The sequence below is a fragment of the Dipodomys merriami genome, unplaced genomic scaffold (assembly GCF_024711535.1).
Source record: "Dipodomys merriami isolate MVZ:Mamm:240054 unplaced genomic scaffold, mDipMer1.0.p SCAF_27, whole genome shotgun sequence".
NCBI lineage: Eukaryota > Metazoa > Chordata > Mammalia > Rodentia > Heteromyidae > Dipodomys > Dipodomys merriami.
Genome location: NW_027204159.1, coordinates 8,502,178 through 8,528,381, shown reverse-complemented (window position 1 = coordinate 8,528,381; position 26,204 = coordinate 8,502,178). Strand labels below are relative to the sequence as shown.

The 26,204-nt window shown below is 44.1% G+C and overlaps 2 protein-coding genes across 8 annotated transcripts in view; both read right to left on the bottom strand.

Annotated features, from left to right (window-relative positions):
• Nucleotides 1–26,204, bottom strand: part of LOC138837441 (protocadherin gamma-C4) — a 219,059-nt gene that overhangs the window by 162,917 nt on the left and 29,938 nt on the right. Inside the window, exon 1 of one of the 7 annotated variants that reach the window (XM_070036240.1) lies at nt 22,589–25,306. The exons of 3 other annotated variants lie outside the window; for them this stretch is intronic. In XM_070036240.1, coding sequence (XP_069892341.1) covers nt 22,589–25,012 — 2,424 coding nt within the window. In that variant the 5' untranslated portion in view covers nt 25,013–25,306. Of the gene's footprint in view, nt 1–633; nt 3,196–5,966; nt 8,592–11,626; nt 14,178–22,588; nt 25,307–26,204 lie in introns of those variants that run through there. 3 more of the 7 variants (XM_070036236.1, XM_070036227.1, XM_070036241.1) reach the window with 3 other exon arrangements.
• Nucleotides 16,876–19,408, bottom strand: LOC138837271 (protocadherin gamma-A4-like). Its single transcript, XM_070035976.1, has one exon. The coding sequence runs from the start codon at nt 19,402–19,404 to the stop codon at nt 16,876–16,878; it is 2,529 nt and encodes an 842-aa protein (XP_069892077.1). The 5' UTR covers nt 19,405–19,408.

Below are 26,204 nucleotides of genomic sequence, written 5' to 3'. Positions count from 1 at the left end.
TAAGTATACAGCAGAAACAACATGAAGGAAAAGATTTGCTACAGTACAATTATTCTCAATATCTATCTATCTATCTATCTATCTCAGGGTGAGAAATCACATTTATTAAAATGTACTTATCATATAAGTTAAGATTTCAAATATAGCCATCCTTTACAAAATGGTCTGGGATGTCAAGACAAATGTTAGTAAGAATTCCTTACTCTAACATACTGTGAGGTGAAGAGAAAGTGAAACTAAAATTCTAGTAACAAAGACTCTTAAGATGAAAGAAGTCACTTAGGTTTCCAATAAAGACAAACCTTCAGATGGATGGAATGTAAAGATAAGGAAGAAAAAGAAGTACTCTGTGTACAAACAGTGCCACTTCCGGCTTTTTTCTTTTTGCTTATGTGGTGCTGAGGAATCGAACCCAGGGCCTCATGCATGCAAGGCAAGCGCTCTACCACTGAGCCACCTTCTCAGCCCTACAAAAGAATTTTAATTGCAGATTTCACTGGATGAAGACACCAAAGGCAGAAAGAGCATCACTCAAATTTGAGCAGACAAGGATATTTGAAATGAGCATACTATCCCAATTTAGCTTAAGAAACACTGAGATTACAAGTAAAAAAGAATTAAATTAAAGCTTACCTTTAAAACATTTTCTGAGGCAAAGTGGGCCATATTGTCTCCAAGAGCTGTACACGGAACCCAAGAGGCTTCTTCACAGAGGAGGTCCTGAGCGGGAGCCACTTCGGGGGCCGGGGACACGTTGAGAAAATTAAACTCCGTCTTGGCAGATTGTGAGGCAACACACACGTTGTAGGAATAGGGCAAGGTTCCCGCATTGTAACTGGAGAGAACCCCAGGGCCAGACTTGGAGTTGAGAGCAGGCTGAAAGCAGCCCCAGGCAGCTGGACCAGAGGAGTGCTTCAGACGCAGGGCAATGGCCAGAATCACAGCGAAAAGAAAGAGTACAGAGATCAAGGCCAAAGCCACCACCAGGTAAAACTGTAGTTCTGTCTGAGGGTCCGAGGGCGAAGGGTCATCGCGCAGGTCTGGCAACACTTCTTGCAGGCTATCTGCGAAGATGAGGTGTAGAGTGGCTGTGGCCGAGAGGGGCGGCTGTCCACCATCGCGCACAGCCACCACCAGGCGCTGGCGGGCCGCATCCCTGTCACCCAGGACGCGAGCGGTGCGGACCTCGCCGGTGCGCAGCCCCAGGCTGAAGAGGCCGGGATCACTGGCCTGCAGCACGTGGTAGGACAGCCAGGCATTGTGTCCAGAGTCGGCGTCCACCGCCACCACCTTGGTGACCAGGTAACCGGGCTCGGCGGCGCGCGGCACCATGTCGAAGAGCGCCGAGCCGTCGGGCTCCAGCGCGGGGTAGAGCACGCGCGGCGCGTTGTCGTTGCGGTCGCCCACCAGCACGCGCAGGCTGGCGTTGGCGCGCAGCGGGGGCGAGCCCTGGTCGCGCGCCTGCACAGTGAGCTGGAAGGAGCGCAGCTGCTCATGGTCGAAGGCGCGCTGGGCGAACACCACCCCGCTGTGCGCGCTCACCGACACGTAGGACGACAGCGCGCCTGGCTCCAGGTCGCTGGCCAGGATGGAGTAGGACACTTGGCCGTTGGGCCCCAGGTCTGGGTCGGAGGCGCTGACTTGGGCGATGGAGGCTCCGGGAGGGTTGTTCTCAGCCACGTGGACCACGTAGGAGGCCTGGTGGAAAACAGGTGCATTGTCGTTGATGTCAGCTACATCCAGAGTGAGGGTTATGCTGGAGGAGAGGGGCGGTTTGCCCCTGTCAGTGGCTGCAATGGTGATGTTGTATTCTGGTATCTCCTCCCTGTCTAGAGGCCGGTCTGTCATTAGTTTGTAATAGTTGTTGGAGGAAGATTTCAATGTAAACTGTGCATTTCCCAAGACTTGGCAGTTCATTTCTCCGTTTTCTCCAGAGTCCCTGTCTCTCGTTTTGATCAAGGCGACTACTGTTCCTGGTGGAGAATCTTCTGGTAGAGGAGTAAACACTGAAGTCACAATCACTTCAGGTGCGCAATCATTCTCATCCAGAATGTCGACTTGGATACTGCAATGAGATGCTAGATCGCCAGGATCTTTTGCTTCTACACCTATAGAGTAACGATGAGCAGTTTCAAAATCCAGATTACCCTTTGTCTTGATTTCTCCTGTTCTTTCATCTAAGTCGAAAAGCTGTTTCACTTGTTCATCCACATTATGAAAGGAGTAGGTGATTTCTGCATTGATGCCCTCATCTTTGTCGTTGGCCTTCACTTGCAGCACTGAGAAGCCTGGGGGCACATTCTCTCTCAAGGTGACTTTGTACACATCCTGGCTGAATACTGGAGGGTTATCATTGGCATCAGTGACTTGGATTCGAATCTCGGTGGTGCCAGTTTGAGGTGGAACCCCTCCATCCATAGCTGTGAGGACCAATTGGTGAAAATTATGTTCTTCTCTGTCTAGAGATTGTTTCAGAATCAACTCTGGATATTTATGCCCATCTGGAGTCTGTTTTTCTGCCACATCGAAATATTCGTTGTCATTAAGGTGGTATCTCTGCAGCGAGTTAGTACCAGAGTCTGAATCCAGGGCTGGTTCCAGTGGAAATGTTTTACCCGGTTGGGTGGATTCTCCAATTTTTAAATCACTCTTATTCTGTTTGAATATTGGAGCATTGTCATTAATATCTTGAATGACTAATACTACATGGAAAATATTCAATGGGTTTTCAGCGATAATATCGAAATCCAGAGTACAGAGAAGCTGCTCCCCGCAAATCTGCTCTCTGTCTATTCTGTCACTTACAAGTAAATCCCCGCTCTCTGGGTTAACAGTGAAGTATTCCTTCTCAGCACTAACTCTCAGCTTCCGGGACGCCAAGTCCTGACCCAGCTCCAGGTCCTTGGCGAGGTTTCCCACCAGCGAGTTCTGGGCCAACTCCTCCGGAATGGAGTAGCGGATCGGGTCCGGGAGAGCCCGGCAGAACAAAGACAGAAGGAAGGGCAAGGGTACCTGCAGCCACAGTGCCCAGCTGCTTCTTCCCGTGCTTGGCCACATCCTCTGTCTTCTTCCGCTGCTGCTCTGCTCCTTTGCGGCTAGAGGAATTATCCTCCGTGGATTGTAGAATTTCGGGGAGGTCCCTGTTCCGCGTCTGTTTTCTACATGTGAAAGGTGTACGGGTCTCTCCTGCTTTGATTGGTTTGAGGCAGGAAGTTACTCCGGAGTCTCTCAAATCCTTCTCGGAATAAGGTCTCTCTGTTCTTTTGACCTACAGCGACGCCTAGAGGGTTTCTCAGGAAACTGCACCAATGGCTCGTGAACTTTTGAAGTTTTCTTTTTACATTGTGTTTTCTTTTAAAAGTAGGCAATATGTTGATATTGATACAAATTCAAGAGGTGCAAATGGCATATAGTTATCTATTTATCATGTAATGCATCTATCCTAAGAGAAATGAGTGTGATGAACGTTGTGTATACTTTCAAAGATAGGTTTTGTATAGCAAGCATATTCTTATTTTATCTCCTTATTTACAAATGTAACCATACACATATATTCTGCACCTTCATGTTCTCATTAAACATGTACACACATTTTCAGAGCTCAGGACTCATTCAGTTTAGCTCATTTCAAACAAATATGTAAATTATTCATATTGGTAGTAGTTATTTCATCATATAGATATAAACTAGTTTTCTAAAAGAAATCCAGTGGTCACTGAAGTGAAAATGTATTTGCTGATGTGATGTAATTTTGCATCTTTCTCTTTTAAGTTTTAAGACATGTACCTTGCTGATTCTGTGATATATTCTTGCTGTTGAGAATATGAATGTATTTGACACATTTTAGGGTTAACAGAAAATTTCAGGACATTAGTATCTTCAATAATAAGTCCTCAGATATAAGCTGTCTGTCATTACCCACCTGTTATTTCTTCTCCCCAAGATTTGTAATTGCATTCTATCCCATACACTCTGTATTGCACCACAACTTCCCATCCATGTAAAACTATGTAGGACTAAACAGATCTCCCTCTTCAATTGGATTAAGCTACATTCTGCTATCATTGCTACTAATATGTATAGTCACATACATTCAGGAGTTTTAATTAACTCACAGATCTATTTGCAGAAACAAAGGTATTTTATATCCCTTAGAGACAAAATAATTTATCCCTTACCTGGTCATTCAAGGGCCACATAGTGACACACATAGTCAAGAACAATGTGTAGCCATACCAATAGGGAGGGATGATGATAATTTAGGAAGTACCAAGAATCACATAATTCCAGAAACCAGGTTACTCAAGCCTAATAGCAACTTTACTTGATGAACAGCAACAACAAGCCTCAAGAAGTTTTTTTCTTAGAAATCAAGGTGGGACTCAAGGTTAATGACAGGATAGACCATGTAGAAATTATTAGAATCACTCCTTCAATCTTACATAAATATGAGTGAAAACAATAGGAAAATGTTTTGATAATCATAGGAAGAAACAAAAGGAATCATAGAAAGTCACTATGATCAGATCAGCAATAACAAAACATTTGAGCTAGGTATTGTGGAATATGTCCTTAATCCTAGCACTTGGGAGACTGAGGCAGGAGGAGGATGGTGAATTTGAAGCCAGCATGGGTTAAATACTAAGAGTTTGGCTCAAAAATGAGAAATGTTTAGATAATGAAGTAAAGGGTTGACACTCCCCAAAAAGAAATGTAATAATCACCTGGCCAATGAAAAGGTAAACTTGCCAGATGCTGGTGACTCACACCTGTAATCCTAGCTATTCAGAAGCCTGGAATCTAAGGATCTCAGTTCAAAGCCACACTGACAAGAAAAGTCCAGAGAATCACCAGTGGGTCTGTGGTTCAAAGCAATAGAACAATATCCTTGAGCAGAAGAGCTGAAAGATAGTGCCCATGGACTGAGCTCCAGCCCCAGGACAAAAATATTAACATCTCTGTATAACACCATTATAAAAACAATAAAAAGAAAGTGTACCAGTTCATTGAGCAAATATTTAACTTTCTAAACCTAAAAGTTAAATATTTCTCACTAACCATAAGTTATTACTGTATAGTTATATTGGAAATCATTTTTTAAAGACAGAAAATTAAATGTCAAGCAAAACAGTGGGGTAAAAAGAAATATGAACATACTGCACACAAGTTCCATCTATTTCACAGGTATAATCTACCCCTTCAGTAATGTACATACAAAAGGGCATTTTAAAAAATCAATAGAATCAGAAACCATTGGTTCATGCCTACTCAAGAGGGTGAGATCTGAGGATAAAAGTTTGAAGCCAGCCAAGCAGAGAGAGCCACAAGATTCTTATCTCCGATTAACCAACCAAAAGCCAGAACTGAAAGTTTGGCTCAAGAGGTAGAGAATCATCCTTGAGCAAAAAAATCTAATCAAGAGCCTCAGGCCCAGAATTCAAGCCCAAATACACACGCACACACACACACACACACGCACACGCGCACACACACACACGCTCTCTTTTTGTCTCTCTCACATGTATATATATATATATATATATATATATATAGATAGATAGATAGATAGATAGATAGATAGATACACACACACCAAGTGAGTGCCTTTAAGGTATAAAATTAAGAAATTACTGCTATAACTATAACTGAACAAAGACAAGCAAGGATAAATAAAAAGAGGAGCCTGGGGTGGGGTCTCAGTGTTAGGGTGCTTGCCTTGTAAGACCTGTATTCCTGAGTTTAATCAGTATCATAAAACAGAAAGTAAAAAAAAACCTATGAATTGGCAAGTAACTTTTTGTGTGCTAAATTTTAGTAATCATTACTGATTCACCCCCTTTAGAGCAACAACTTTTTAATAAAGAGGTGCTCTTCTTTGACATGTCCTATCTTATAAAACTGAAGGCATTTACAAAGTTTGCTGTTTCCATGTGTAAGATATATTTATAGAACTGTGGATAACGTACCTGAACATGACTGGGGTCTCCCTGTGACTGAGGTAAATCCTGAGGTATCAGGAGAGGCTCGCTTTTTGCACAGCTCTCCTGGCTGATGAGAGTGTCTGCATAGTTGGGTTGAGGGAAGATCAGGTGACTCTTCCCTGAATCCGCGGTCAGTGACACCTCATGGGAATAGGTCTGCAGGAAAGCTTGCACCCCATCCACACCCATGAAGTGTGAAGCAGGCAAGCCTGCCAAGCCACTATGTGCTGTTTGAAGCAGACGAGCTGTGTGCCAGCGCCGCAGCCTAAGTGCCAGCAGCACGATGACAAAAGCGAGGAAGACACAAGAGACCACCGCCACTGCCACCACCAGGTACTGTGTGAGGGTTGAATGGTCTGCATCAGTGGGAGTGCTGATGCTGCTCAAATCTGCCAGAACATCAGGGATGCTGTCAGCCACCGCAATAGTGAGTGTGACAGTGGCCGAGAGAGGGGGCTGACCATGGTCCTGCACAGCCACCACCAGGCTCTGCTTGAGTGCATCTCTGTCCACAAGGGCCCTTGCTGTGCGCACCTCACCTGTGTGCAGCCCCACCGTGAAGAGTCCTGGCTCGCTGGCCTTGAGCAGGCGGTAGGACAGCCAGGCATTCTGTCCTGAGTCTCTGTCTACTGCCACCACCTTGGTGACCAGGTATCCGGGCTCGGCAGAGCGAGGTGTCAGCTCTACACCTGTGGAACCATCGGTGGGGAAGGTGGGGTAGAGGATCTCAGGTGTGTTATCATTCTGGTCCAGCACAAACAGGTTCAGTGACACATTGCTGCTGAGGGGTGGGTTTCCACTGTCCCTGGCGATCACTAGCAGCTGCAAGTCTTGGAACTGCTCATAATCAAAGGAACGAAGTGCATACAGGACACCCGTGTTGGAGTTGATGGAGATGTAGGAGGACAGAGGTGCCCCTTGGATGGTGTCCTCTGTCAGAGAGTAGGTTACTTGGGCATTCTCACCGCTGTCAGGGTCCTGGGCTGTCATACATAAGATAGAAGCTCCTCTAGGGTTATTCTCTGGAATGTAGGCAGAATAGGTGGCATGAGTGAAGGTGGGAGGGTTGTCATTGATGTCCATCACTTGCAATGAAATATGGACCTCTGTAGACAGTGGAGGTGTTCCCTGGTCAGTGGCAGTTACCATGATGTCATAGTCTGAGACTTCCTCTCTGTCTAGAGTGCTGTGTATCAACAATCGGTAGTAATTCCCATAGGTCTTCTCAAGCCTAAATGGAAGATTATCAGGAATAGAACAAGTGACAAGACCATTCTCTCCTGAGTCACTGTCATGCATATTGAAAAGAGCAATTACTGTACCTGGGGAAGAAGTCTCTTGGATAGAGCTGGTGAGAGATGTAACTGTGACTTCCGGAGCATTGTCATTTACATCCAGAACTGTCACTAGCACCTTACTTCTGGCTCGAAGACCAGGTCCATCATGGGCTTCTACATCAATATTGTAGAATCCAGACTCCTCATAATCCAGATCCCCTAAAACTGTTATGTCCCCACTGACAGCATTCAACTGGAACAGCTGAGCTACTTTGTCTCTTGCTTTCCGGAAAGAATATGTCACTTCTCCATTGGACCCTTCATCTGGATCAGTGGCTTTGATGGTGAGCAGCAGAGTGCCCACGGGCAGATTCTCCTGAACATTCACGTGGTACTCCGGTTGAGTGAACACTGGAGCATTATCATTGGTGTCTATGAGTGTTATGTGAATCCTGGCAGTGCTGGAGCGAATTGGGTCGCCTCCATCATAGGCAGTGAGAACCAGGTGGTGAACCGCCTCTTCCTCACGATCTAGGGCTCGTTCTAGCACCAACTCGGGATACTTGATCCCATCAGCCCCGCTTTGCACGTCCAGAGAGAAGTGAGCATTCGAGCTGAGCTGGTAACCCTGCAGGGAATTCACCCCTATATCTGGATCAAAAGCTTCAGGGAGCGGAAATCTAGTACCGGGATTTTCATTTTCAACAATTTTTATTTCCCTCTGCTCTGTTCCAAAGCTGGGCGAGTTATCATTAATATCGATTATTTCCACTTCTATTCCAAAAATCTTCACTTTGTCTTCTAGGAGAATCTCCAAGTTAGCTACACACTTTGCGGATCTGTCACAGAGCTCCTCCCGGTCTATCCTGCCCGCGGTAACCAAGCTGCCACTGAGCGGGTTCAGAGCAAAGAGCTGAGCCTTACCTCTGGACACGATGTGGACTCCGCGCTCCGCCAGCTTCCGGGGCTCCAGACCCAGGTCTTTGGCGATGTTGCCCACCGCAGAGCCCTCTTCCAGCTCCTCTGGCACAGTGTAGCGGATCTGTTCTGCCCCGATTTCCCACAGGGCTCCCAGGAGGACGCAGAGCCAAACTAGTCGGTTGCAGACTGATGGATAAGGAGCCGCCATGACAGCCCCGCTGCGAAATAGCCAGAGCTTGGATATTCTCTGCGGAGGCCCGAGGAGCATTAGATCCGTGTCTTCCAAGATAAGATGCTTTCACGCTTGAATGCTGGAGCAATCGCAGGTCCCAGACGATGCTTTCCAAACGCTCCAGAACCGGTGCTTTGTGCTGCGGAAATCTTGCTCTGATTACATTTCTGGTTGTCTTTTCCCCCTGAGTGGTGAACAGCGACACTCAGAGCCCTAACCTGTTATTGCAATTTATTCTTGGCGATGAAGTATCCTTTTATACTCTTTTCTTCCAAGGAGAATGAAAATGAAATTTCTGTTGTTTAATTTGCAAAGAAATGATCCAAACCTTCCTATGCTATAAATTCAGTTGTTTTCTCAGAGACATAATGTGGTGGGTTTTGAGTAAAGCATGTTTTCTACTTTTGAAAACGTTATTAAAGCAACCATCCCCAAAGTTCATTTTCAGTACGCTATATTTCTTGCTAAGAACAGGGTTGGACTTGAAGGGCAAAGGAAAGAGATTTGTAACAGACAGTGGCATGGAAGTTGTAAGTTCAGTTTTAGCTGATCTATGCAGAAACAAGTGTCCTCATCAGAGGTGACCCTTGGAATGTCGGACTATGTTTCAGTTTCTTTTCAAGGAATTAGCTGGTCCTCAAGAGATAGTCTTACCCCTATGCAAATGGGGTTAAGAAAAGATTTTAAATTTGAGAGGAGAACTTGCTTGCTAGCTTTGTAGATTGGAGATTCTAGGCTCCAAACTATGCCTGTGACTCTCTTGTTCACCGTGTTTCCTTAACTGCTGCAACAGTAACTTTCATAGTCAGAATTCAGCTATTTTTTTCAGAATTTAATGAACAAATTAACAATGCAAATGCGTATTCTCATACAATATGTAAAATCTTTGATATCAAAATAAATTATTTACAAGATAGAAACATTATCTTGACCCACTGTAAAGAATCCAGTGGTTGTAATTTTCATAACCAATATGAATTATTTTACCATTATTTCTAATTTTAGTTTTTAATTTATTTGCTTTTTGGTAGTATCAGAGTTGTATCTCAGAGTCTGTGGTTGCTAAGCAAGTGCTCTAATAACATGTTTTTCATCTTTTGGAGGTACTGGGTTTGAACTAAGTGTGTGCTCAAGTGCCTTGCCACTTGACATTCTACCAGCCTTTTATTTTAGAAACAATAAGTAAAAGGAACTGTTTTCTTTTTATGTATGCATTATTGCAAGCTTCATAGAGTAGAACAGATTTCTTGTTTTGTGTTTTGATTTTTGGTTTTTGTTTAAATATTTTTATTATCTTTGTACAAAGGAGTTTCCATTCAACAATGCAGTCTATGAAGTCACGTAATGATCAATGCCACCCCTTTTGAACATTCTCATCCATCCAACCATCCATGCCACCCTTCCACTCAATTTTCTTAATTTTATAAAATATATTGAAATTTTGCCACTTAACACCTTTATGAATACTATGTGTCTTGATCACTTCCATCCCTTTGAACATTCTCACCCATCCCTTCCAAACTACCTCTCCCCTAAATTTTCTTAATTTTATAGGATATGTATTGAACTTTTTGCCATTTAACAAAGCATTATATGAATACTATGCATCTTGGTCTGTGACATCTCTTCAACGTCTTCACCCCCTACCTCCCACCCCTCAATTTTTCTTAATTTTTCGGGGGATACAATGAACTCTTGACTGCATTGTCTCAATTCTTCCCTCCTTCCTTTATCTACCTCTCTCCACTTGGCCCCATGTCCCTCTGGCAACTGTACATTTCCTGATGCTTATGATTGTGTTGTTGGGCTTCGACTTACTTACTCCTTCTTTTCTTTTCTTTTTTCTTTTTTGGATCCGGTCGTGGGGCCTGAACTCTGGGGCTTGTCCCTCTCACTCAGCTCTTCAGCTCAAGGCTAGCACTCTACCACTTGAGCCACAGTGCCAATCCGGCATTTTTTACTGCTCATGTGGTGCTGAGGAACTGAACCCAGGGTCTCATGAGTGCAAGGCAAGTGCTCTATCACTGAGCCACCTTCCCAGCCCCTACTTAGTCATTCTAAAGAATTTTACTATTTGAGTTCTTCATAGACTCTGTTATACTTCAATTAATTCATTTGTAACTGCTTGCCTACTACCTACTGTGTTTACTTACAGACTCATAGAAACATTCCAGCTACCACAAATGAAGGAAACCATGTAATCTTTGTTTCTCAGGGTCTGTCTTACTTCATTCATAGCATATTTCAGTATTCTGAGAAAATCTGGACCACCAGTTCTTTGTTATTCTTCACTTAATTAGCATGTAAAATGACTGAAACATGAGGAGCTGTTGAAAGAGTAAATTAAAGCACATTTCACCCTCTTTAGAAGATTCACTTGTTGCTGGGATTGGGGGATATTTTGGAAATAAGTTTCATCACCTATAGAATATTAGAAAAAGCATTTTTAGATTTGACTCACTTCAGAAACCAAATCAAGGCAATAAAATATGGAATTTAAAAAATACATTGTTATATTTGTAACCACCAGTGAAAACAAAAATGTCAAAAGAATGCCAAAGAAATTATATTCATGAATGTAATTATGAGTGGGGATAATATTGATGTAAAGTTAGGGATTCTTATGTAATTTGTGAGAATCTTTGTGACTTCTTATAAGGCAAATAATTGAGAAGGAATATAGTTATTGGAAGGTTGTGTTAAACAAAATACATTGCAGCAAATGTAGTTCCAACAAAGAAGATAATTGAAAACAAACTATATCTTGTGCAGAAAAACGTGTAAATACATTTAGAAAGAATATGCATAAAGTTACTTGAAAAAAATTGTCTAATACGTCAACTAAGGACCACAGCTAACTGCTGAAGAAGCACTGTGTTGACATCCAAGAAAATACATCTCTCTCTCTAGCAAGATTTGCCAACCATACATAAATACCAACGTCAAAGAGAAAATCAGCCGCTAGATAGTTTCAAAGATGACTACATGACCAAGACCTCCATTTCCTTACAACCAATACACCCTACTCCACTAAATACCACCACTAGAACCATTAAACAACAACAACAACAACAACCACCACCACCACCAATGACCAATATTCATGATGCTCGGTTGAAAAACAAATAATGAAGAACAAAAATCCCAATGACCAACATTCATGATGCATGGTTGCCAAACAAATACAGTATTCTAATAGTTCTGGGAAAACTTACGTGAGAGGAAAAAGACGCATCAAAAGAGAGTTTAAGATCTTCATTATTGACGTCTACAGCCATGGAAGAATCATCACAGAGGAGGTCCTGAGCGGGAGCCACTTCGGGGGCCGGGGACACGTTGAGAAAATTGAACTCCGTCTTGGCTGATTGTGAGGCAACACACACGTTGTAGGAATAGGGCAAGGTTCCCGCATTGTAACTGGAGAGAACCCCAGGGCCAGACTTGGAGTTGAGAGCAGGCTGAAAGCAGCCCCAGGCAGCTGGACCAGAGGAGTGCTTCAGACGCAGGGCAATGGCCAGAATCACAGCGAGAAGAAAGAGTACAGAGATCAAGGCCAAGGCCACCACGAGGTAAAACTGTAGTTCTGTCTGAGGGTCCGAGGGCGAAGGGTCATCGCGCAGGTCTGGCAACACTTCCTGCAGGCTATCTGCGAAGATGAGGTGTAGAGTGGCTGTGGCCGAGAGGGGCGGCTGTCCACCATCGCGCACAGCCACCACCAGGCGCTGGCGGGCCGCATCCCTGTCACCCAGGACGCGAGCGGTGCGGACCTCGCCGGTGCGCAGCCCCAGGCTGAAGAGGCCGGGATCGCTGGCCTGCAGCACGTGGTAGGACAGCCAGGCATTGTGTCCAGAGTCGGCGTCCACCGCCACCACCTTGGTGACCAGGTAACCGGGCTCGGCGGCGCGCGGCACCATGTCGAAGAGCGCCGAGCCGTCGGGCTCCAGCGCGGGGTAGAGCACGCGCGGCGCGTTGTCGTTGCGGTCGCCCACCAGCACGAGCAGGCTGGCGTTGGCGCGCAGCGGGGGCGAGCCCTGGTCGCGCACCTGCACAGTGAGCTGGAAGGAGCGCAGCTGCTCATGGTCGAAGGCGCGCTGGGCGAACACCACCCCGCTGTGCGCGCTCACCGACACGTAGGACGACAGCGCGCCTGGCTCCAGGTCGCTGGCCAGGATGGAGTAGGACACTTGGCCGTTGGGCCCTAGGTCTGGGTCGGAGGCGCTGACTTGGGCGATGGAGGCTCCAGGAGGGTTGTTCTCAGCCACGTGGACCACGTAGGAGGCCTGGTTGAAAACGGGAGCGTTGTCGTTGATGTCAGCTACATCCAGAGTGAGGGTTATGCTGGAGGAGAGGGGAGGTTTGCCCCTGTCAGTGGCTGCAATGGTGATGTTGTATTCTGGTATCTCCTCCCTGTCTAGAGGCCGGTCTGTCATTAGTTTGTAATAGTTGTTGGAGGAAGATTTCAATGTAAACTGTGCATTTCCCAAGACTTGGCAATTCACTTCTCCGTTTTCTCCAGAGTCCCTGTCTCTCGTTTTGATCAAGGCAACTACTGTTCCTGGTGGAGAATCTTCTGGTAGAGGAGTAAACACTGAAGTCACAATCACTTCAGGTGCGCAATCGTTCTCATCCAGAATGTCGACTTGGATACTGCAATGAGATGCTAGATCGCCAGGATCTTTTGCTTCTACACCTATAGAGTAACGATGAGCAGTTTCAAAATCCAGATTACCCTTTGTCTTGATTTCTCCTGTTCTTTCATCTAAGTCGAAACACTGTTCCACTTCTTTATCCACATTATGAAAGGAGTAGGTGATTTCTGCATTGATGCCCTCATCGTTGTCGGTGGCCTTCACTTGCAGCACTGAGAAGCCTGGGGGCACATTCTCTCTCAAGGTGACTTTGTACACATCCTGGCTGAATACTGGAGGGTTATCATTGACATCAGTGACTTGGATTCGAATCTCGGTGGTGCCAGTTTGAGGTGGAACCCCTCCATCAATAGCTGTGAGGACCAATTGGTGAAAATTATGTTCTTCTCTGTCTAGAGATTGTTTCAGAATCAACTCTGGATATTTATGCCCATCTGGAGTCTGTTTTTCTGCCACATCGAAATATTCGTTGTCATTAAGGTGGTATCTCTGCAGCGAGTTAGTACCAGAGTCTAAATCCACGGCTGGTTCCAGTAGAAAAGTTTTACCTGGCTTGGTGGATTCTCCAATTTTTAAATCACTCTTATTCTGCTTGAATATTGGAGCGTTGTCATTTATATCCTGAATGATTACTGCTACGTGGAAAATATTTAATGGGTTTTCAGCGATAATATCGAAATCCAGAATACACAGAAGCTGCTTCCCGCAAATCTGCTCTCTGTCTATTCTGTCACTTACAAGTAAATCCCCGCTCTCTGGGTTAACAGTGAAGTATTCCTTCTCAGCACTAACTCTCAGCTTCCGGGGCACCAAGTCCTGACCCAGCTCCAGGTCCTTGGCGAGGTTTCCCACCAGCGAGTTCTGGGCCAGCTCCTCCGGAATGGAGTAGCGGATCGGGTCCGGGAGAGCCCGGCTGAACAAAGACAGAAGGAAGGGCAAGGGTACCTGCAGCCACAGTGCCCAGCTGCTTCTTCCCGCGCTTGGCCACATCCTCTGTCTTCTTCTGCTGCTGCGCTCCTTTCCGGCTAGAGGAATTATCCTCCGTGGATGGCAGAATTCCGGGGAGGTCCCTGTTCCGCGTCTGTTTTCTAGATGTGAAAAGTGTACGGGTCTCTTCTGCGTGATTGGTCTCAGGCAGGAAGTTACACTGGAGTCTCTCAAATGCTTCTCAGAATAAGCTCTCTGTTCTTTTGACCTACAGCGACGCCTAGAGGGTTTCTCAGGAAACTGTACGGATGGCTCGTGAACTTTTGAAGTTTTCTTTTTACATTGTATTTTCTTTTAAAAGTAGGCAATATGTTGATATTTATACAAATTCAAGAGGTGCAAATGGCATATAGTTATCTATTCTCATGACTATCATGTAATGCATCTATCCTAAGAGAAATGAGTGTGTTGTATCTTTTGTACACTTTCAAAGATAGGTTTTGTATAACAAGCATATTCTAAAGTTATCTCCTTATTTACAAATGTAACCATACACATATATTCTGCACCTTCATGATTTCATTAAGTTCACACACACATTTTCAGTGCTCGGGACTCATTTAGTTTAGCTCATTTCATACAAGTATGTAAATTATTCATATTGGTAGTAGTTATTTCATCATATAGATATAGACTAGTTTTCTAAAGGAAATCCAGTGGTCACTGAAGTGAAAATGTGTTTTCTGATGTGATGTAATTTTGCATCTTTCTCTTTTAGGTTTTAATACATGTACCTTGCTGCTTCTGTGATATATTCTTGCTGTTGAGAATATGAATGCATTTGACACATTTTGGTGTTAACAGAAAATTTCAGGACATTAGTATCTTCAATAATATGTCCTCAGAAATAAGCTGTCTGTCATTACCCACCTGTTATTTCTTCTCCCCAAGATTTCTAATTGCATTCTATCCCATACACTCTGTATTGCACCACAACTTCCCATCCATGTAAAACTATGTAGGACTTACAGCTCTCCCTCTTCAATTGGATTAAGTCACAGTCTGCTATTATTGCTACCAATGTGTATAGCTGTACATATTCATGGAATTTTAATTAACTCACAGATATTTTTGCAGAAACAAAGGTATTTCTTTTCCCTTAGAGACAAAATAGTTTATCCCTTACGTGGTCATTCAAGGGCTACATGGTGACACACAAAGCCAAGAATAATGTGTAGCCATAACAATTGGTAGGGATGATGATAATTTAGGAAGTACTATGAATCACATAATTCCAGAAACCAGGTTAATCAACCCTTGTAGCAAGTTTACTTGAACAGCAACAACAAGCCTCAAGACTTTTTTTTCCTTAGAAATAAAGGTGGGACTGAATGTTAATGCAATTATAGACCATGCAGAAATTATTAGAATTACTCCTTCAATCTTCTATAAATATGAGTGAAAACAATAGGAAAATATTTTGATAATCATAGGAAGAAACAAAAGGAATCATAGAAAGTCACTAAGATCAGATCAGCAATAACAAAACATTTGAGCTAGGTATTGTGGAATATGTCCTTAAATATAGCACTTGGGAGACTGAGGCATGAAGAGGATGGTGAATTTGAAGTCAGTATGGGGTAAATACTAAGACTTTGTCTGAAAAAAAAAGAGAAATGCTTAGACCATGAAGTAAAGGGTTACATTCCCCAAAAAGAAATGTACTAATTACCTGGCCAATGAAATGGTAAACTTGCCAGATGCTGGTGACTCACACCTGTAATCCTAGCTACTCAGAAGCCTGGAATGTTAAGATCTCAGTTCAAAGCCACACTGAGAAGGAAAGTCCATGACACTCTTATCTGCAATTAAACACCAGAGAATCACAAGTGGGCCTGGGGTTCAAAGCAGTAGAACACTATCCTTGAGCAGAAGAGCTGAAGGATAGTGCCCATGGCCTGAGCTCCAGTCCCAGGACAAAAATGTTAATGTCTCTTCATAAAAACAATAAAAAGAAAGTGTACAAGTTCATTAAATATATTTAACTTTGTATACCTCAAAGATAAATATACATCACTAACAACAAGTTATTACTATATAGTTATATTGGAAATACATTTTTTTCCAACAGAAAAGTAAAAGTCAAGCAAAACAAGAAATATAAACATACTCCATACAAGGTCTATCTATTTCACAGGTATTATCTACCCCTTTGGTAATGAACATACAAAAGGGAATTTTGAAAAGTCAATAGAAGCTAGTGGTTGATGCCTACTTAAGAGGGTGAGATCTAAGGATCGAAGTTCGAAGCCAGCCAAGAAGATAAAGCCACAAGATTCTTATCTCCAATTAACCAACCAAATGCCAGAACTGAAAGTTTGGCTCAAGAGGTGGAGAATCATACTTGAGAAAAAAAAACTGATCAAGAGCCTCAGGCCCTGAATGCAAGCCCAAACACACACACACACACACAAAAACACACACACATGCATGCTCTCTTTTTGTCTCTCTCACATGCATATATATATATATATATATATATATATATATATATATATATACACAAAGTGAGTGCCTTTAAGGTATAAAATAAGAAATTCCTGTTAAAACTATAACTGAACAAAGACTTGAAAGGATAAATAATAAACAAGAGGAGCCAGGAGAGGGGTCTCAGTGGTAGGGTGCTTGCCTTGTAAGACCTGTATTCCTGAGTTTAATCACTATCATAAAACAGAAAGATGAAACCTATGAAATAGCAAATAACTTTTTGTGTGCTAAATTTTAGTAATCATTACTGATTCACCCCCTTTAGAGCAACAACTTTTTAATAAAGAGGTGCTCTTCTTTGACATGTCCTATCTTATAAAACTGAAGGCATTTACAAACTTCTATGTTTCCATGTCTAAGATATATTTATAGAACTGTGGATAACGTACCTGAACATGACTGGGGTCTCCCTGTGACTGAGGTAAATCCTGAGGTATCAGGAGAGGCTCGCTTTTTGCACAGCTCTCCTGGCTGATGAGTGTGTCTGCATAGTTGGGCTGAGGGAAGATCAGGTGACTCTTCCCTGAATCCGCGGTCAGTGACACCTCATGGGAATAGGTCTGCAGGAAAGCTTGCACCCCATCCACACCCATGAAGTGTGAAGCAGGCAAGCCTGCCAAGCCACTATGTGCTGTTTGAAGCAGACGAGCTGTGTGCCAGCACCGCAGCCTAAGTGCCAGCAGCATGATGACAAAAGCGAGGAAGACACAAGAGACCACCGCCACTGCCACCACCAGGTACTGTGTGAGGGTTGAATGGTCTGCGTCAGTGGGAGTGCTGATGCTGCTCAAATCTGCCAGAACATCAGGGATGCTGTCAGCCACCGCAATAGTGAGTGTGACAGTGGCCGAGAGAGGGGGCTGACCATGGTCCTGCACAGCCACCACCAGGCTCTGCTTGAGTGCATCTCTGTCCAAAAGGGCCCTTGCTGTGCGCACCTCACCTGTGTGCAGCCCCACCGTGAAGAGTCCTGGCTCGCTGGCCTTGAGCAGGCGGTAGGACAGCCAGGCATTCTGTCCTGAGTCTCTGTCTACTGCCACCACCTTGGTGACCAGATAACCAGGCTCTGCAGAGCGAGGTGTCAGCTCTACACCTGTGGAACCATCGGTGGGGAAGGTGGGGTAGAGGATCTCAGGTATGTTATCATTCTGGTCCAGCACAAACAGGTTCAGTGACACATTGCTGCTGAGGGGTGGGTTTCCACTGTCCCTGGCGATCACTAGCAGCTGCAAGTCTTGGAACTGCTCATAATCAAAGGAACGAAGTGCATACAGGACACCCGTGTTGGAGTTGATGGAGATGTAGGAGGACAGAGGTGCCCCTTGGATGGTGTCCTCTGTCAGAGAGTAGGTTACTTGGGCATTCTCACCGCTGTCAGGGTCCTGGGCTGTCATACATAAGATAGAAGCTCCTCTAGGGTTATTCTCTGGAATGTAGGCAGAATAGGTGGCATGAGTGAAGGTGGGAGGGTTGTCATTGATGTCCATCACTTGCAATGAAATATGGACCTCTGTAGACAGTGGAGGTGTTCCCTGGTCAGTGGCAGTTACCATGATGTCATAGTCTGAGACTTCCTCTCTGTCTAGAGTGCTGTGTATCAACAATCGGTAATAATTCCCATAGGTCTTCTCAAGCCTAAATGGAAGATTATCGGGAATAGAACAAGTGACAAGACCATTCTCTCCTGAGTCACTGTCATGCACATTGAAAAGAGCAATTACTGTACCTGGGGAAGAAGTCTCTTGGATAGAGCTGGTGAGAGATGTAACTGTGACTTCCGGAGCATTGTCATTTACATCCAGAACTGTCACTAGCACCTTACTTCTGGCTCGAAGACCAGGTCCATCATGGGCTTCTACATCAATATTGTAGAATCCAGACTCCTCATAATCCAGATCCCCTAAAACTGTTATGTCCCCACTGACAGCATTCAACTGGAACAGCTGAGCTACTTTGTCTCTTGCTTTCCGGAAAGAATATGTCACTTCTCCATTGGACCCTTCATCTGGATCAGTGGCTTTGATGGTGAGCAGCAGAGTGCCCACGGGCAGATTCTCCTGAACATTCACGTGGTACTCCGGTTGAGTGAACACTGGAGCATTATCATTGGTGTCTATGAGTGTTATGTGAATCCTGGCAGTGCTGGAGCGAATTGGGTCGCCTCCATCATAGGCAGTGAGAACCAGGTGGTGAACCGCCTCTTCCTCACGATCTAGGGCTCGTTCTAGCACCAGCTCCGGATACTTGATCCCGTCAGCCCCGCTTTGCACGTCCAGAGAAAAGTGAGCATTCGAGCTGAGCTGGTAACCCTGCAGGGAATTCACCCCTATATCTGGATCAAAAGCTTCAGGGAGCGGAAATCTAGTACCGGGATTTTCACTTTCAGCAACTTTTATTTCCCTCTGCTCTGTTCCAAAGCTGGGCGAGTTATCATTAATATCGATTATTTCCACTTCTATTCCAAAAATCTTCACTTTGTCTTCTAGGAGAATCTCCAAGTTAGCTACACACTTTGCGGATCTGTCACAGAGCTCCTCCCGGTCTATCCTGCCCGCGGTAACCAAGCTGCCACTGAGCGGGTTCAGAGCAAAGAGCTGAGCCTTACCTCTGGACACGATGCGGACTCTGCGCTCCGCCAGCTTCCGGGGCTCCAGACCCAGGTCTTTGGCGATGTTGCCCACCGCAGAGCCCTCTTCCAGCTCCTCTGGCACAGTGTAGCGGATCTGTTCTGCCCCGATTTCCCACAGGGCTCCCAGGAGGACGCAGAGCCAAACTAGTCGGTTGCAGACTGATGGATAAGGAGCCGCCATGACAGCCCCGCTGCGAAATAGCCTGAGCTTGGATATTCTCTGTGGAGGCCCGAGTAGCATTAGATCCGTGTCTTCCAAGATAAGATGCTTTCACGCTTGAATGCTGGAGCAATCGCAGGTCCCAGACGATGCTTTCCAAACGCTCCAGAACCGGTGCTTTGTGCTGCGGAAATCTTGCTCTGATTATATTTCTGGTTGTCTTTTCCCCCTGAGTGGTGAACAGCGACACTCAGAGCCCTAACCTGTTATTGCAATTTATTCTTGGCGATGAAGTATCCTTTTATACTCTTTTCTTCCAAGGAGAATGAAAATGAAATTTCTGTTGTTTAAGTTGCAAAGAAATGATCCAAACCTTCCTATGCTATAAATTCAGTTGTTTTCTCAGAGACATAACGTGGTGGGTTTTGAGTAAAGCATGTTTTCTACTTTTGAAAACGTTATTAAAGCAACCATCCCCAAAGTTCATTTTCAGTACGCTATATTTCTTGCTAAGAACAGGGTTGGACTTGAAGGGCAAAGGAAAGAGATTTGTAACAGACAGTGGCATGGAAGTTGTAAGTTCAGCTTTAGCTGATCTATGCAGAAACAAGTGTCCTCATCAGAGGTGACCCTTGGAATGTTGGACTATGTTTCAATTTCTTTTGAAGGAATTAGCTGCTGTTCAAGAGATAGTCTTACCCCTATGCAAATGGGGTTAAGAAAAGGTTTTAAATTTGAGAGGAGAACTTGCTCACTAGCTTTGTAGATTGGAGATTCTAGGCTTCAAACTATGCCTGTGACTCTCTTGTTCACCGTGTTTCCTTAACTGCTGCAACAGTAACTTTCATAGTCAGAATTCAGCTATTTTTTTCAGAATTTAATGAACAAATTAACAATGCAAATGCATATTCTCATACAATATGTAAAATCTTTGATATCAAAATAAATTATTTACAAGATAGAAACATTATCTTGACCCACTGTAAAGAATCCAGTGGTTGTAATTTTCATAACCAATATGAATTATTTTACCATTATTTCTAATTTTAGTTTTTAATTTATTTGCTTTTTGGTAGTATCAGAGTTGTATCTCAGAGTCTGTGGTTGCTAAGCAAGTGCTCTAATAACATGTTTTTCATCTTTTGGAGGTACTGGGTTTGAACTAAGTGTGTGCTCAAGTGCCTTGCCACTTGACATTCTACCAGCCTTTTATTTTAGAAACAATAAGTAAAAGGAACTGTTTTCTTTTTATGTATGCATTATTGCAAGCTTCATAGAGTAGAACAGATTTCTTGTTTTGTGTTTTGATTTTTGGTTTTTGTTTAAATATTATTTTTATCATCTTTGTACAAAGGAGTTTCCATTCAACAATGCAGTCTATGAAGTCACGTAATGATCAATGCCACCCCTTTTGAACATTCTCATCCATCCAACCATCCATGCCACCCTTCCACTCAATTTTCTTAATTTTATAAAATATATTGAAATTTTGCCACTTAACACCTTTATGAATACTATGTGTCTTGATCACTTCCATCCCTTTGAACATTCTCACCCATCCCTTCCAAACTACCTCTCCCCTAAATTTTCTTAATTTTATAGGATATGTATTGAACTTTTTGCCATTTAACAAAGCATTATATGAATACTATGCATCTTGGTCTGTGACATCTCTTCAACGTCTTCACCCCCTACCTCCCACCCCTCAATTTTTCTTAATTTTTCGGGGGATACAATGAACTCTTGACTGCATTGTCTCAATTCTTCCCTCCTTCCTTTATCTACCTCTCTCCACTTGGCCCCATGTCCCTCTGGCAACTGTACATTTCCTGATGCTTATGATTGTGTTGTTGGGCTTCGACTTACTTACTCCTTCTTTTCTTTTCTTTTTTCTTTTTTGGATCCGGTCGTGGGGCCTGAACTCTGGGGCTTGTCCCTCTCACTCAGCTCTTCAGCTCAAGGCTAGCACTCTACCACTTGAGCCACAGTGCCAATCCGGCATTTTTTACTGCTCATGTGGTGCTGAGGAACTGAACCCAGGGTCTCATGAGTGCAAGGCAAGTGCTCTATCACTGAGCCACCTTCCCAGCCCCTACTTAGTCATTCTAAAGAATTTTACTATTTGAGTTCTTCATAGACTCTGTTATACTTCAATTAATTCATTTGTAACTGCTTGCCTACTACCTACTGTGTTTACTTACAGACTCATAGAAACATTCCAGCTACCACAAATGAAGGAAACCATGTAATCTTTGTTTCTCAGGGTCTGTCTTACTTCATTCATAGCATATTTCAGTATTCTGAGAAAATCTGGACCACCAGTTCTTTGTTATTCTTCACTTAATTAGCATGTAAAATGACTGAAACATGAGGAGCTGTTGAAAGAGTAAATTAAAGCACATTTCACCCTCTTTAGAAGATTCACTTGTTGCTGGGATTGGGGGATATTTTGGAAATAAGTTTCATCACGTATAGAATACTAGAAAAGCATTTTTAGATTTGACTCACTTCAGAAACCAAATCAAGGCAATAAAATATGGAATTTAAAAAGTACATTGTTATATTTGTAACCACCAGTGAAAACAAAAATGTCAAAAGAATGCCAAAGAAATTATATTCATGAATGTAATTATGAGTGGGGATAATATTGATGTAAAGTTAGGGATTCTTATGTAATTTGTGAGAATCTTTGTGACTTCTTATAAGGCAAATAATTGAGAAGGAATATAGTTATTGGAAGGTTGTGTTAAACAAAATACATTGCAGCAAATGTAGTTCCAACAAAGAAGATAATTGATGAAAACAAACTATATCTTGTGCAGAAAACGTGTAAATACATTTAGAAAGAATATGCATAAAGTTGCTTGAAAAAAATTGTCTAATACGTCAACTAAGGACCACAGCTAACTGCTGAAGAAGCACTGTGTTGACATCCAAGAAAATACATCTCTCTCTAGCAAGATTTGCCAACCATACATAAATACCAATGTCAAAGAGAAAATTAGTCACTAGGTAGTTTCAAAGATGACTACTTGACCAATTCGTCCATTTCCTTACAACCAATATGCGCTACTCCACTAAATATCACCATGAGAACCATGAAACAACAACAACCACCACCACCACCACCACCACCACCAATGACCAATATTCATGATGCTCTGTTGAAAAACAAATAATGAAGAACAAAAAGCCCAATGACCAACATTCATGATGCATGGTTGCCAAACAAATACAGTATTCTAATAGTTCTGGGAAAACTTACTTGAGAGGAAAAAGACGCATCAAAAGAGAGTTTAAGATCTTCATTATTGACGTCTACAGCCATGGAAGAATCATCACAGAGGAGGTCCTGAGCGGGAGCCACTTCGGGGGCCGGGGACACGTTGAGAAAATTAAACTCCGTCTTGGCTGATTGTGAGGCAACACACACGTTGTAGGAATAGGGCAAGGTTCCCGCATTGTAACTGGAGAGAATCCCAGGGCCAGACTTGGAGTTGAGAGCAGGCTGAAAGCAGCCCCAGGCAGCTGGACCAGAGGAGTGCTTCAGACGCAGGGCAATGGCCAGAATCACAGCAAGAAGAAAGAGTACAGAGATCAAGGCCAAGGCAACCACCAGGTAAAACTGTAGTTCTGTCTGAGGGTCCGAGGGCGAAGGGTCATCGTGCAGGTCTGGCAACACTTCTTGCAGGCTATCTGCGAAGATGAGGTGTAGAGTGGCTGTGGCCGAGAGGGGCGGCTGTCCACCATCGCGCACAGCCACCACCAGGCGCTGGCGGGCCGCATCCCTGTCACCCAGGACGCGAGCGGTGCGGACCTCGCCGGTGCGCAGCCCCAGGCTGAAGAGGCCGGGATCGCTGGCCTGCAGCACGTGGTAGGACAGCCAGGCATTGTGTCCAGAGTCGGCGTCCACCGCCACCACCTTGGTGACCAGGTAACCGGGCTCGGCGGCGCGCGGCACCATGTCGAAGAGCGCCGAGCCGTCGGGCTCCAGCGCGGGGTAGAGCACGCGCGGCGCGTTGTCGTTGCGGTCGCCCACCAGCACGCGCAGGCTGGCGTTGGCGCGCAGCGGGGGCGAGCCCTGGTCGCGCGCCTGCACAGTGAGCTGGAAGGAGCGCAGCTGCTCATGGTCGAAGGCGCGCTGGGCGAACACCACCCCGCTGTGCGCGCTCACGGACACATAGGACGACAGCGCGCCTGGCTCCAGGTCGCTGGCCAGGATGGAGTAGGACACTTGGCCGTTGGGCCCCAGGTCTGGGTCGGAGGCGCTGACTTGGGCGATGGAGGCTCCAGGAGGGTTGTTCTCAGCCACGTGGACCACGTAGGAGGCCTGGTTGAAAACCGGAGCGTTGTCGTTGATGTCAGCTACATCCAGAGTGAGGGTTATGCTGGAGGAGAGGGGCGGTTTGCCCCTGTCAGTGGCTGCAATGGTGATGTTGTATTCTGGTATCTCCTCCCTGTCTAGAGGCTGGTCTGTCATTAGTTTGTAATAGTTGTTGGAGGAAGATTTCAATGTAAACTGTGCATTTCCCAAGACTTGGCAGTTCACTTCTCCGTTTTCTCCAGAGTCCCTGTCTCTCGTTTTGATCAAGGCGACTACTGTTCCTGGTGGCGAATCTTCTGGTAGAGGAGTAAACACTGAAGTCACAGTCACTTCAGGTGTGCAATCGTTCTCATCCAGAATGTCGACTTGGATACTGCAATGAGATGCTAGATCGCCAGGATCTTTTGCTTCTATACCTATAGAGTAACGATGGGCAGTTTCAAAATCCAGATTACCCTTTGTCTTGATTTCTCCTGTTCTTTCATCTAAGTCGAAAAACTGTTCCACTTGTTCATCCACGTTATGAAAGGAGTAGGTGATTTCTGCATTGATGCCCTCATCCTTGTCGGTGGCCTTCACTTGCAGCACTGAGAAGCCTGGGGGCACATTCTCTCTCAAGGTGACTTTGTACACATCCTGGCTGAATACTGGAGGGTTATCATTGGCATCAGTGACTTGGATTCGAATCTCGGTGGTGCCAGTTTGAGGTGGAACCCCTCCATCCATAGCTGTGAGGACCAATTGGTGAAAATTATGTTCTTCTCTGTCTAGAGATTGTTTCAGAATCAACTCTGGATATTTACGTCCATCTGGAGTCTGCTTTTCTGCCACATCGAAGTACTCATTGTCATTAAGGTGGTATCTCTGCAGCGAGTTAGTACCAGAGTCTAAATCCACGGCTGGTTCCAGTGGAAATGTTTTACCCAGCCTGGTAGATTCTCTAATTTTTAAATCACTCTTATTCTGTTTGAATATTGGAACATTGTCATTTACATCTTGAATGATTACTACTACGTGGAAAATATTTAATGGGTTTTCAGCGATAATATCGAAATCCAGCATACAGAGAAGCTGCTTCCCGCAAATCTGCTCTCTGTCTATTCTGTCACTTACAAGTAAATCCCCGCTCTCTGGGTTAACAGTGAAGTATTCCTTCTCAGCACTAACTCTCAGCTTCCGGGACGCCAAGTCCTGACCCAGCTCCAGGTCCTTGGCGAGGTTTCCCACCAGCGAGTTCTGGGCCAGCTCCTCCGGAATGGAGTAGCGGATCGGGTCCGGGAGAGCCCGGCAGAACAAAGACAGAAGGAAGGGCAAGGGTACCTGCAGCCACAGTGCCCAGCTGCTTCTTCCCGCGCTTGGCCACATCCTCTGTCTTCTTCTGCTGCTGCTCTGCTCCTTTGCGGCTAGAGGAATTATCCTCCGTGGATGGCAGAATTCCGGGGAGGTCCCTGTTCCGCGTCTGTTTTCTATATGTGAAAGGTGTACGGGTCTCTTCTGCGTGATTGGTTTGAGGCAGGAAGTTACTCCGGAGTCTCCCAAATGCGTCTCAGAATAAGCTCTCTCTTTTCTTTTGACCTACAGCGACGCCTTGAGGGTTTCTCAGGAAACTGCACCGATGGCTCATAAACTTTTGAAGTTTTCTTTTTACATTGTGTTTACTTTTATAAGTAGGCAATATGTTGATATTTATACAAATTCAGGAGGTGTATATGGCATATAGTTATCTATTCTCATGACTTTGTCATTTAGTGCATCTATCCTAACAGAAATGAATGTGATGTACTTTGTTCATACTTTCAAGGATAGGTTTTGTATAGCAAGCATATTCTTAAGTTATCTCCTTGTTTACAAATGTAACCATACACATATATTCTGCACCTTCATGTTCTCATTAAGTACACACCCACATTTTCAGTGCTCGGGACTCATTCAGTTTAGCTCATTTCATACAAATATGTAAATTATTCATATTGGTAGTAGTTATTCCATCATATAGATATAGCCTAGTTTAATCAGAAATGTTTCCTAAAAGAAATCCAGTGGTCACTGAAGTGAAAATGTATTTGCTGATGTGATGTAAATTTATATCTTTCTCTTTTAGGTTTTAAGACATGTACCTTGTTTATTCTATAATATGTTCTTGCTGTTAAGATTATAAATGCATTTGACACATTTTAGGGTTAACAGAAAATTTCAGGACATTAGTATCTTCAATAATATGTCCTCAGAAATAAGCTGTCTGTCATTACCCACCTGTTATTTCTTCTCCCCAAGATTTCTAATTGCATTCTATCCCATACACTCTGTATTGCACCACAAGTTCCCATCCATGTAAATCTATGTAGGAATTACAACTCTCCCTCTTCAATTGGATTAAGCCACATTCTAGTATCATTGCTACTAATGTGTACAGCTGTACACATTCATGGAATTTTGATTAACTCAGATCTATTTGCAGAAACAAAGGTATTTCATATCCCTTAGAGACAAAATAATTTATCCCTTACCTGGTCATTCAAGGGCCACATAGTGACACACATAGTCAAGAACAATGTGT